The 14,537-nt window shown below is 31.8% G+C and overlaps 1 protein-coding gene and 1 long non-coding RNA gene across 2 annotated transcripts in view; one reads left to right on the forward strand and one right to left on the reverse strand.

The window, feature by feature from the left end:
• LOC136031146 (aminopeptidase N-like) overlaps positions 1-7,433 on the forward strand; it is a 91,809-nt gene extending 84,376 nt beyond the window's left edge. Inside the window, exons 14-17 of the mRNA XM_065710468.1 lie at positions 1,479-1,637; positions 3,321-3,476; positions 4,814-4,889; positions 7,254-7,433. Of these exons, the coding sequence (XP_065566540.1) occupies positions 1,479-1,637; positions 3,321-3,476; positions 4,814-4,889; positions 7,254-7,400 (538 nt within the window). The 3' untranslated portion in view covers positions 7,401-7,433. The remainder of the gene's footprint in view (positions 1-1,478; positions 1,638-3,320; positions 3,477-4,813; positions 4,890-7,253) is intronic.
• Positions 1-14,537, reverse strand: part of LOC136031147 (uncharacterized) — a 113,637-nt gene that overhangs the window by 51,294 nt on the left and 47,806 nt on the right. The window lies entirely within an intron of this gene.

The following is a 14,537-nucleotide window of genomic DNA, read 5'->3' on the forward strand; positions in this document are numbered from 1 at the left end:
CCCTATCCTTCTTACCAATGACAACATTCTAATTTCTTACGAGTCTTCTTACAATTTCTTACAGGGCAAGAATTTATTTCACATCTTAATTTCTATAATTCGTTTAAGGGAAAACTCTCTCCTTTAAGACATATTTAAGATCCAGCTCATAAGAAGTATTTACATAAAAGCGAAAATTATTTTGCGAAAAGACATAAACTTAATATTCTTGAAATGGAAAAAATCATAGAATTCCTTTTAAAAATTACCTCTCTGTGAGTTTATTCAAACACTTCTAGTAATAAAATAAAGTGGAAAATGCATTTATTTTAATGGTTTCAAAAATTGAAGATGAAAATATCTTTAGGACAATTAGGGACCATAAATTATAAAGAGTTCTATTCAGAGGGTTTGTAGTGGCTGCAACTACACTTTCGTTTTCTGTAATTTAGTTTGTATTGAGGTTACCTTAGTCAATCATTTTAATTTAAGCATAATTATGAAATTATTGTATTATTAAATTATATTAAATTATTGTATAATTTATGAAATTTCAGTACAATGATACCATCACATCTGTTGATTTTGGCATTTTAATAGTTGGCAAGCTATGAGCGAATAATAAAATTGGATCTTCCACAGAACCTAAGAAACTGCGAACTACGGCAGACTGTGTTTCTCCCTCCTTGAGTTCTAAGGTTATGTAATGTCTGAGAATGATAGCTTTGTATTTTGCTTAAATGTAAGGATGAAACTGAAGTTGCGCCACTATTTACAAAATTAGGCATTAATAAGCTTTAAAATTAAAGCCTACTAATGCCTAGTAACATAAAAGGTGAACAAAAACGCAATTAGAATGATGATGTCTTCTTGGTCCAGCTAATGAGGAAAATAAATGCATACCCACTTGAATTTCTTTTGCTGTAGAATCAGAGAAACTTGTATAAATTACATCTACCGCTGTATGTTCAGGTAATTAAATAATATTTTGGGCATCACCCCTTGTTAATGAACAGAATACTTTACATGCTAGGATTTTGGTTAAACTTTGTATGAATGACTCTTATAGTGAAATCAATTTGAGGTGGTAATTATAATCCACTTTTATTGAACCCCGAAACTTTCACTGAGGAAATATTTCTGGTTAAGAGGCTTTATCAAGAACAAGATATAAGAAAATCAGACGGAGATTTCGCAAATCTTCTAGAACTGAATCAGAACTGAATCTAGAACTGAATGTGAACTGAATCGAACTGAATCAATCTTATAAAAAAACAGACGTAGAATATAAACTCTGAAACACACAATTTTGAAACAAGCAAGGTGCATTATCCAAGTCATCGTACGACCGTAGTAGAATCGAACCTTGAAAAGTCATTTGCAAAAGTGCATTTTTGAGATATAAATTTTATTGCGATCTGTATGAAAAGATATCTTGGATAATTATCAATAAAATTTGTCATTTATAATACTGATTAAACACAAAGTTTTTGTTCTAGTATATCTCCAAATCTGAAAAGTTCAATTCTCTGTACTGCAATTCAAAATGGTGACAGCGCAGATTTTAATAGTGCTGTTAGTATCATGAGGGAAACAGAAGAAAAAGCTACAATTGCCTCAGCATTAGCATGCACAATTGACTCTGTGCTTCTAGATAAGTAAGTGTTTCTTTATCATAAAACTTATTTTAACTCTACATTGATTTAATAATATAACTACTGTTACATCCAATATGAAAACTAATTTTTCGCAAGTCTCTTTCTTTTTCTTTTTTATTCTTATTGCGATTGTCCCTTGTCATTTTTTACTTAGGGTAAACATGATGTTCTTACTAGATTTATTATTCCGCGAACGATATCCCTTTTTAAAATACAGAGAGGAGAATTTGATGCTATTGGCTCTTCTTTTGTGGATACATATTTAAAGCCAATCCGGAAGAGAAGTCACCTTTCAGTTGCTGAAAGAAGGCCATAGTGGACTTGTGAATGCTCTTTCGTAAAAGGACAAGAAAAAGAGAGAGAACAATAGAGAGATAAAGTGAGAGAGAAAGGAAGAAAGAGTTAGAATGATAAAGAAACAGAAATAGAGTTAAAGACAGAGAGAGCTATAGATAACTTGAGCTTTTCGGTAATACTGAAACCATATTTTTTTGTCTAAAAATTTGTTTTTCTGCTAATATATATAGATACATAAGATATGAAGAAGAAGATAAGGCACAAGTAACAGCACTGCTCTTATCCTCAACAAGGGATTTGCCGTCTTTAAGAAGACGTAGATTTGATGCCTTTTAGTATCTGCCACCGTCAAGCTTCGCGATACTACATAATAGACACTTATAGTGTTTCTATATGATTCACGAAAAAAAGCTCTAGGTTCCCAAGACTGAGTTCATTTAGGGTTCTCACTACAGTTAGGTCTTTGATACCCGGGCTGGTGCTCCTTGGGATTTAAAATCAGAATAGCAGTTCAAAAGATATGTGAACCGAAAGTATTTAAGGCTGGGATAGCAGCCTGCTAAACTCGGTTCCCTAGAAAATGCAATTAATTGGGTTTTAGTTCTATCAGTTATTTTAGCTGGGTTCTGAGGAGTGTTGTGAAATATTTCTGGCGTTTTTCGTCTATTAGAACAACCACAGATACTTTGTAGCGCAAATAAAATGTTTTATTTTAATGGCTTTTAATTTATAGCTTTTTGGGAAGGGGACATTGGTTAGAGTTATTATATTGAAGAATATTTATTCCCTATTTTCTTCGATCTATAATAATGACTTACCTTTTTCTAAAAAACGGCTTTGAAACTAATGATCCCATCGGTACCCATTGGGCGTACTATCATGCTATGTACATTATGTTATTGATTTTTCTGGGCACCAAAATAACCAATCCACAAATCTGGCTTTAAATTTCTTGAATACCAAAATTAGCAAGTTGCTGCCCTGACATTATATCCAAAAAGAGCTGACCCAGCTATTAAGACACCGACTTCAATTTTACTGCTTACTGTGCATCCTAAACCAAATGCAAAACGATTCAATGTTCAGTAGAATAACTCACATATCATAGAGTTGGAGAATTTAATGTTTTAAATAATGACCGTAAGCAGGTGATGATGTTAAATTCAAATTTTTACCGAGTTAAGTTGAAAATTGAATGATTTAAAACAGTTTCGAACTTTGATTTGTTTTTATCTCCATTTTGAGCGTACACATTTTCAGCGTACACATAGCTTGAAATCTAAGAAAGAGAACTTTTTAAATTCGAGAATACGATTAGAAACATAAAAACGCAAAAATCCAATTTTTATTAAAATTGTAGAAAAAAACCACTAAGTCATTCTATAGTCTTCTAGGCTGGACAATTACAGATGTTGATTCGCCCATTCCAAAAGGCAGTGGCACTACTACCGATGCCATATACCGCAATTTGGCTAATAATCCTGTTGGTCGAATACAGGCTTTCAATTTTATCACCGATCACTGGCTGGATGTTTCTAACTTGTAAGTTTTTTCTGTCTTTGCAGGGGAGAACTGCTTTCAATTTTTTTTTTGCAATAAAACACAAAACCTCTGATAGATTGCTAATGAGTAACTGATTGATCACTCAGAAATACATTTGTGATTGATCACTCAAAAAAAGATTTACATTTCGAAGTTACTAATGAAAAACTAACGAAGTTACTAATTCTGCTTATGTAGTATAAGGGTGATCTAAAAATTAGTGAAAACACAGATCATTCAATCAGATTAGATTTTCTTTACAAAAAAAGTCCGACTATGGTTTGGATTGGGTATATGGCTGATTAGAAAATCATTCCTTTGTGCAATTTTTTAAAGATAACATGCTTATGGTATCACATTCTTCATTGTCAGGGTTCGTTAAGGGTCAATTCCTTCTTAACGATCAAAATATCAAAACTTTAAATTGAGGTAGACTTCTACAGACCAATGGAGGAAAGATAGACAAATGGATTTTAACGGGGTACCCATCCTTCCATCACATAAAAAGGAGGTAAATTCTTAAATTTTGAAAATCCTATATAGGAAAACAAGATAACTTAATGTATAAGTGTTGTTAAGCAATGCCTTCGGTTTAGTTCCATCGTCTATGATTAAACGTTGTAATTTTCAAAACGTCATGATTTTAAGATCATTCTGCGAGAAGAAGACGACTTTGAAGATCAGTTTCTTAAGGACTGTCTAAAATATTGAGTTTGTCCTTAAAACCGCCTTCATTCTCTATTTACTGACGTCCAGTCAGTGTTGTTACTGTTAAAAACAGCCTCTGTAAAAGCAAATCCAGTGCTAGTTTGCCTCAAAACCTAAAATCTAACCCAATCAATGCTAATATGTCGAAAAATTAGTAGAAGAAGCTTTATGAAACAGGTTTTTCAAAGAAAATTAAATACCACATTAAAAATTAAGACAAAAAAAATCCTATTATATTTCAAGCTTCAAGTGACAATAAATTACTATCAAAGAATAAATTAAATCCAAAATGAACAGAAAAAAAAATTAGTAATCTGAACAAACATAAAGATGACAGATACTTCTGAGACAAGTGAAAATTACAATGAATCCTAAATTCAAACTCAGGTCAAATATAAACTACTACAAACAGGAGCTTGGCTAGTGCCTCCAACCCATAACTGTAAACCTTCAGAAGCCTATTGGGTCATTTGCCCATTAATGAAAAAAAGATGTTTTCAGAAGTTATTTGTTCAAATGCATTACATAAATGCATTAATGTAATGCAAAATGTTAAAATGTCTGTTAAAAAGCTTTATTTGATATCAATACACATAATAGATTAATTACATCTACTGTTTAATTTGTAGCTACTCATCATCAGTTGGAGCTAGGTGGATCGGATTTGTTAGTATGTACTTCAACAAAGATAGTGAATTAGCCTTGGTAAGTACTTTGTATTTTCTCCTAGATTTAATAAAAAAAAACCGAATAGTAAAGTCATTACATGATAATTAAAGTCCCAAATCGTTTAAAAATTTTATTGTGAATTTAAAACCTTGAATAATTGAGTGGAGAAGGATCCAGATCACATGGGAATTTTTTTTCTTAAGTGAATAAGTGGGAAAATTATGAACCACAACCTGCAAGAAATTAAATTTTAGAGAATGACAGAGGACCGAAAAACTGCCTTCGTTGGATTGTAAATATTCCTTATTGAATTCGATGTACCGTAAATGGACCTTTTAAAGACAAATATTATTTACTTCAAAGGTAACTTTCTTATTAATTTTAGTTAATTATCTGTTTGTTTATGACTGACACATGTAAAAGTATAAAGCTTGCGTAAAATAACACAAAAAAGAAAATTGAAATGAAAAACACACTCAACAAGTAAATCTGATTGGACGTTGTTGAGGGGACAAGTGCATATAAGACATATAAAAGATGTTCCTACTTCGTATTTTTAGCTTTCCACCTTAGAGCAGTTACTTTGTATCTCGCATAATAAGAGAAAATTTTTGTGTGAAAAGAAGTTAATCCTTGCCCCTGCCCTCCTTGTACAGGCATAAATATTAATATTATATCATATGTCACGCTCCAATTTATTCTGATCAAGCTCCCGCTCTTGACTGAGAATTGCAAACCATTATACTAAATATATCCCTGCAAATTCTTAAAGGTGGAAATATACCACACAAACACCAGAATTATTAACAAGAATCCTAACTTTGTCCATAGCGGAAGATAAAGAGGAAGTTTACAAAGCTTAAAGTAATTTATCTGAATTATATTCAAATCATCGGCCTGAAGAGTTGGGGGAAGGGAGTCGCGGTGACTTATTTGGGCCAATAGAAGTAACTGTTACAGAGGTAAAAAAGAGAGATTTTATAAGATATATTACAGAATAAATAAAGAAATTAAGTTTTATACTTCATTTTTTTTTCAAGCCCAATTCATAGCTATAAGTGCGAGGAAATGCAAACGCTTGTCACTACAGTTTTCTAAAAAAGAAGAAAACATTGCTTCATTCTAAAGCTCTGATCCCCTAGATCTCACTAATAATCGCTTTGATGCGTCCCAGTGTGATCCCATAAAACGATGAAGTGTCTTAATATTGAAGGGGTACGTAGTGTCAAGTTTCCCACAAAAGCCAGTTTTCTCAAGGTGCAGCACCCTCTTAGCATCGACTTTACTGGTTACCAGTAATAAAAACAATATTAGAGATGAATTAAGTCTGAAAATAAAGCTTTGATGAAATAATATGAATTTACAATGATTAGGAAAATATCATATTTTTTTCGAGATTTAAAGATTTTCGTGTCATTCTTTTGCAACTTCAATTTTTCTATGGCCAGCTTGTCTACAAATTTGCTTCTACAGTAAGCTGGTTAAAAGTATAGGTGGTTAATGGTAAGCTTCCCTGATTTTCTTAAACAGATTGATAAGTATAAAAAATATTGAAATATTTTTTTTTTCAAAAATAGTTCAAAAGATGACGAAAAACGTTGCTAATTAATATGACCCATGTAAACTAGATGTTAAAGTTCCTACGCAGGATAAATTTTCTTAAAATCTTAAATTGAAAACATCTGATAAAGAATCATTTTCTTCAATAACAGGCGTATCTGCCTACAAGAGAACAAGGGAGTGCTCTGCACGAGTGTGGTGTAACATAAAAATATCATTTATAGTTTAAATTTTGGTGAGGGATTCCAACTGAGGTAAACACTTATGCATCGTCAAAGGCAGTCATTAGTGCCAATACAAGTACAGCTTTGTGTTGCTTGTTTGGAATCAGGTGACCATGTACAGTAACGAGTTGCTAGTAAAAGTAGTAGGCCTATATATGAGAATGGTGACCCAATTCCCATCCCCATAAACTCACAGAACAAAATCTGCCGAGTCTCACAAAATTAGATAAAACTTAACTTTTTTTTAAATTAGGAACTACCGCAAAATACAATTATTTGTAAGCTGATATTGAGTAATAAAATATAAATAATTAAAAGAATAACAAAATATAATCTTCAATTGACCATTTTTCCTCCCCACAAAATTTTACTTTATATGATATTAAGTGATAATCAAATAGTCAGTTCAATAATCATAGAATATAAATAAAATTCTGTATATTCAAAAGACTGCTGATTACCCATGTCTTTTAACTCTTATAACCAAAGGTTTATTTCTTGTTTGTTTGTGTTTTATTTACCTAGTTTTTAGGTACCGAAACACAGCATCTATTCAAAAATGATAATTTACTGTCAGTAATTTTTTCCCCTTTTTATATTGATACTTGTTTTTTAGTTGAAAGAATTCCGGGATTCTCATCAGCACGAGGCCAATGTGATTTCTCAGTTGAACCAGGCAATTGAAAGAGCCGAAGCCAATATCCAATGGTCCAAAATGTATTATCCAGACCTAGCCAACTGGTTGACTAATTTAAAGTTGTAATGTTACTAAATAAAATTTATATTTTGTCAGTTATTACATGTTTCCGATAAGAACAACCTATGTCTCCGTATCAATCAGTTCGTACAACAAAGTGTAATTAAGTAGCAACCTGGGCAAACAGTAAAAAAATCTAGCGAAACAGTTTTTGGAGATATGTATATACATATATATATATATATATATATATATATATATATATATATATATATATATATATATATATATATATATATATATATACATACATATATATATATATATATATATATATATATATATATATATATATATAATTATATATATATATATAAATATATATATATATATAAATAAGTTGTCTGTCTGTCTGTCTATCCGTCGAGTGACGTCATGTCATCATGAAGTTAGTTGTCGTCATGTTTGTTATGACGATGACGTCATTAAAAGTATTTAAGAAAATCGTTCAAAGACAAATTTTTAATTGTAAGAAGATCGTGGACGGAAAAATGTTTAATTATAAAATGACTGAAGAACCTACAATGGCAACAGCCGAGGAAGCTGCTCAAAGAGTCTATGCCAAAAAACTTGCGGCTGATAGAGAAAGTAAGAAAAGAAAGCATGCCGAGGAATAACAAGAACAGCAAGAAAACAGGCTTGCGGCTGATAGAGAAAGTAAGAAAAGAAAGCATGCCGAGGAATCACAAGAACAGCAAGAAAACAGGCTTGCGGCTAAAGAACGCAAAACCGCGCAGTTAGATGAAAATCCACCTGGACAGCGAGAGTCAAAACATATCAAAACTGAAAATGATAGCGATGATGATTGGGTTTGGGATTTTGACATGGATAAGGTCATCAATGCCTACCCAATTTTAGTTAAAAAAAAAACAAAGGTTTGGCGATATGTATTTCATAGTGACGCTGAAAAATAAAGAAGAAAAAGAAAACTGAAAAAAGAAAAAGGTAAAAAACAAAAAGGAATGTATATACAGACCGGGACACCGGGACACAAATGATGACCGGGACACTGGAACACAGGGAATATATATAAAAATAAGCTTTCTGTCTGTCGAGTGACGTCGTGTTTGTCCGCATATGATGTCTGAATTATTTCATCATACACCAATTTAAAAACGAATGTATTCAAGCCGATGTAGCTGAGTTGGTAAGGCGTTATGTTCCAGGTTCTAGGTTCAAGAGGTTCCAAATTCGAACCTTGGCTTAAAAAAAGGTAAAAACTACAAAAAAAACTAAAAACTATTAAAAAATACTTAAAAACTAAACACTAAAAAACTAAAAAACTAAAAAAAAATAAAAATGGTAAAAAACTAAAAAGACTAAAAATTAAAAAAAAAATAAAACTAGAAAAAGGAAAAAAACTGAAAAATAAAGGAGAAAAAGAAAACTAAAAAATATAAAAACAATAAAAAAACTAAAAAAGGTAAAAACTACAAAAAAAACTAAAAAGAAAAAAGAAAAAAAAACTAAAAACGCTAAAAAAAAGTAAAAACAAAAAAAAAACTAAAAAGAAAAAAAAAGAAAAAAACTAAAAATTTATTTCATCATATACCAATTCAAAAACGAATGTATATACAGACCGGGACACCGGGACACAAATGACGACGTAAAACTTGCTAATATACAACATTCTTTGCTGTCCCATTGTCTGTGCATATAAATAGATTGTCAGGTTTACCAACTCTTGAACATGCAACATAATAATTGTCCATGGGAAAACAATCCATATTCAGATGCATACCGCATTTTTCTAACGATTTCCCTTAAGCTTTGTTGATGGTGATTGCTAATCGAACATTTCCTGTGTCCCCGTCGTCATTTATATATCTCCCTGTGTCCCCGGCGTCCCTGTTGTAGTTGTGTCCCTGTGTCCTGGTCGTCATTTATATTCCCTGTGTCCCGGTCGTCATTTGTGTCCCGGTATCCCAGTCTGTAATTTCTCTTTCAGTGTCCCGGTCGTCATTTATATTCCCTCTTTCCCGGTGTCCCGGTCGTCATTTGTTTCCCGGTGTCCCGGTCTGTAATTTCTCTTTGAGTGTCCCGGTCGTCATTTATATTCTCTGTGTCCCTGTCGTCATTTGTGTCCCGGTGTCCCGGTCTGTAGTGTCATCTTATAATGACGTCATATACAAAGTCTTATATACTTATAATGACGTCAAATGCAAACCCACAAACAATACAGTTTCTTTTTTAGTTTTTTTTTCTTTTTTAGTTTTTCTTTTTTTCAGTTTCTTCTTTTTATTGATTTGTTTTCTTCAATTTGTCAATGTTCATTCTAACATTGACACTTTGAAAAATCTTTACGTGCCAAGCATGCTAAAGCTTCAACAATTTATAATAAACCTCAGATTTCGGGTATCTGTTTTAAGGTTTTCGAATTACTTTAATCTATTGTCAAAATATATTGAAATATTTGTGCAATTCCCAGTTTTTAACTAAATTAAAACTAAATTAAAATTAGTTTTTAACTAAAAAACTAATTTTTTCTTTTTTTAGTTTTTTAGCTTTTTTTAGTTTTTTTTTTCTTTTTAGTTTTTTTTTTTAGTTTTTTACCTTTTTTCTCTTTTCAGTTTTCTTTTTCTTCTTTATTTTTCAGCGTCACTATGAAATACATATTGCGGAACTTTTTTTTTTTTTAACTAAAATCTGATAGGCATTGATGACCTTATATCCAAGTCAAAATCCCAAAGCCAATCATCATCGCTATCATTTTCAGTTTTGATACGTTTTGACTCTCGCTGTCCAGGTGGATTTTCATCTAACTGCGCGGTTTTGCGTTTTTTAGCCGCAAGCCTTTTGGCATTATCCCTTTGAGCAGATTCCTCGGCTGTTTCTTCTGCCATTGTAGGATTTATACTAAAATTTCTCTTTGAATTAACTATTTGAGCATATTCCTCGGCTGTTTCTTCTGTCATTTTAAGATCTATACTAAAAATTCCTCTTCACGCGCCAATTATAATAAATTGGGATAAATTTTTATAAAGATATATTTATGTATATATATATATATATATATATATATATATATATATATATATATATATATATATATATATATATATATATATATATATATATATATATATATATGTATATATATATATATATATATATATACATATATATATATATATATATATATGTATATATATATATATATATATATATATATATATATATATATATATATATATATATATATATCTATCTATATAAACATATATATATATATATATGTATATATATATATATATATATATATAAATATATATATATATATATATATATATATATATATATATTTATATATATATATATATATATATATATATATATATATATATATATATATATATATATATATATATATATATATATATATATATATATATATATACAGATGGCACACACACACACGCCAACACACACAAGCACAAACGCACACACACATTCACACACACACGCAGAAACACACACATATACACACAAACACATGCACACTCACACACACAGACAATACACAAACAAACAACCATATACACAGACATACGCACACACAAACATACACACACAGACACACAAACAAAAACAGACGTTTACATTCAATTTACTTTCTTTTATAGCTTTGTCCTTAGCAACTGCTTACACGCTATAACTTTATTCAATTGTTAGCCCTTAAAAGGTCTCTTGGGTATTTTGTATTCAATATTCAAGGTTAGATTCACTTATGCCTATTCCACTTTTTCAGTCTTTCTTATAGAAGGAACAAAAGCTTAGGTCTTCAGATATCTAATGTATTTTTCTTTACCAGGTATCTTCTCAGGCACCCATTTAGGGAAATATCGAACTTTATCTTTGGGGGTAATGAAATGAATGCAATTATTCTAAGTTGATAAATGGAATGTGTTTATCATATTTGCTATTAAGAGCTTATCTGTTGGGGTGTTTCCCTTAACATAAACAGCTGGCACAGTTAAAAAAATACAAGTTTCTCGCATTTCCTCTTGTACTTTTTTCTACTTCATAACCATTTTCGTTGCATGGTCTTATGATTTTATCAAGCCGTTTAGGTTCATGAAATTCACTGTTGTGCACGTTCATTTTTATTTATACTTAAACATATTGTATTTGAGATTCCATTTACAACTATAAACTTCACAACATTGTTAAACTAACAATAGGAATACCCCTTCAAAAATGACACCACACAAGGAGTATTTTAGTCTGATATATTCTGAGTCAGTTACACCGAGCATTATAATAACTGTTGGAAAAAAAAATTAATGTTGACACACTAAACTCATCTTCAATACTGAAGCATTTGAATCGTAAGATCTATCAAATCATGCCTAGTTGACCTTCTAAACCTTTTTTTACAGGATTATAAAGGCCCCTTCCGGAACCAGAACAGGCCTTGCGGGATAATATCATCATGACATGTAAATACTGGACCTCTGACCTATTTTCGGGTACCTGCACCCAGCTTTCAGCTACCCATTGATTTCTTTTCAAAGCCAGAAACACATAAGTGTGAATTAAAACCCAACAGTTTCCATCTAATCCACTATAGTTAATGATGACAGCATAACTGGATAGATTAGGTTACATTAAGCTAACTGCTTTTCAGTTATATTCGTTTAGGATAGGTTAGCGTGGCTGGTCATGCTAATCTAACCTAATGGAATTGATTTTTTTCATAATACAAGATATTTCATTTTCTTTTAATGTGTTTTTTTCTCAGGGAACATTTATTAACTAAAGGTTTTTTTATCCATATTAGGAATCGAAAGGGATTCGCCCTCAATGGAATGGAGTTCTAATTAGTTGGACTAAGAAAATCGTTTTAATATTTTTATTCGGCTAACACATTCTACATAAAAATTGTTGCACGCTAGGAGAATCCCCTGTTCACGCACATTAGAATGATTGAATGAAGCGCGTGGTCCCATATGGATGCAATAATTGAAACGCAGAGGGAATAATCGATTACTGGAAATCGCTTCAGTTTGAAGTACACCTGCATGTTAAGTAATACTTTAGAGAGTATTATCGGATAATATTGGAGGCTTTTTCTTGGCGCATCTTTAGTAATAGCCTTCTACTCTATTGGATTTTGAATATGCTATCAGAGATGAAATACAAGGGAGAGTAACATTATGGCTAGAATATGTTAAACCTTTATATATGATCAAGAACTTTTCTTTTTCCTCTTTACTACACGGAATTTAACACATATATTAGAGGCAATCTTGAGCAAGCATTCTTATGTACAGAGGCAACAAAATGATCAAGTTGCGTAAATGATTATCTATCGAAGTCTCATCCTGGATCAGTAAATGTAAGAGATACAAACTTTTATCCTACATTCAAATTTTATTAATAAAAACAAATTTAAAAGCATTATTAAAGCACAGAAAAAAGCAACTTAAACTTAGAAATGGAAAAAAAACTTGAAAAAAGCTGATAAGGGATAAAATATAAGCTAAAAGAGCCATGAATTAAAAAAAGACGGGGATTCTACAAAAAAATACCAGAGGGGGAAAATGTTATTAGAGGTAAATTTGAAGCAAATTAAGATGTTTTTGAAGGCTTTTAACGATAATACTTAATTCTTTGACTGAATGTTAGATTTCACTCCCCCTCAATAGAAAAAATTCTTTAAACACCTCTCAGCTTAACTTTAAGCTCTGGAAAATGACAGTCCAAACAAATCATGCCTTCATGGCAATATGTGACTGAACCACGGCATCCCAATGGTGCTTTTTATTATTCCTAAGACATTTTTCAAATAATTTTTTGGAAAAGTATGTTTAAAGTCCATTGCTTTGTGTTTTTGCAAGCCACCACCCAGCATAATGCCCTCCAAGGTAATTCACGCCACCATGGCAATGTGTGACTGGCCCATTGCAGTCCTGTGATACGTGTTATCATCCCTAAGATATTTTTTTCAAAAGGTGTTCTTGATAAAATTATGATTCAAACCAAAAGGTTCATGGTCATCAAACTAAACTCAACGTAATATACTGTCGCAATTCTCACACTATTAGTGGCCATATGGCAACATCTAACACCCCTTTTTTAGTCCCAAGACATTTCCAGAAATATTCTTGTTAAAAATTATTCATTGAATCCAATGGTTCACGTTTTTCACCAGCCATCCTAAATATGATACACCATCTCAATTCAGGCCATGGTGCCACCCTAAGACTGCCCATCTAGCACCCTCTATCATTTCTTCTTTATTCCTAAAGCTTTTTCTGATATGTTTTCTGGTAAAAAAATCATGCGTTAAATCCATTGGCTCACGTTTTCGAAAGCAAACCCCCCGTGATACACAATGCCATTTTACGCCACCATGCTGCACTATGACTGACCCCCCGAAACCTTCTAGCACCCTTCATCATTCCTAAGATATTTTAAGATTTTTTTTAATCAAGTGATATCTTATTCTGCTTTCCCCACTTCTGACCCCCCAGTTACAGGGGTTCCACCTATGATTCTGCTGACTTTAATTGTGGTTTAACCGATTCCACTTCCAACGATGCCCGCTCCAACCCAACACCAAATCTGGCTCCGGATGTATCACTTCCAGCTCCCCCACTTTTGTCTTCGTTTCCACAATACATTTCGACATTTCGATCAAAGTTCAGCCAATTCAAACATTTTTTACGCGGCTGCCTCCGTGGTAATCCGTGGCTGGTCATCAATAATAAATGGTTTATTGTATTTTTTCGTTCACTATCATTTTTACATTGGAATGATAAACACTCACATCTTATTTTAAAAGTAAAAATGAAATATTAAAAGAAATTGTGTGCACATAATAAATTTGTCGTTGCGTTAAATGCTAACAATGAAAAATATCTGAATTATGAAACTAGCATTAATATGGTTCTAATTGGAAATGTATGCCTGCATTTTCATGACATTGAGGAGTTAAATTCCTTTGGAGTACCCAAGAATTTCCATCGTGCAAATGGTGGATGTGCGAGACTAAAATTTCCAAAGATGATAGTGCTCAAAGAGAAAACAAGAGTCAACTTCTAGTTGATCACTAAATCCAACTTTTTGCTTATACTGGTGGATACATGTTACCCTTTGACAGATCCTATCACCTTCGTTCTGGTAATAGCATTCAAAAGA

This window comes from Artemia franciscana, chromosome 9 (genome assembly GCF_032884065.1).
Source record: "Artemia franciscana chromosome 9, ASM3288406v1, whole genome shotgun sequence".
NCBI lineage: Eukaryota > Metazoa > Arthropoda > Branchiopoda > Anostraca > Artemiidae > Artemia > Artemia franciscana.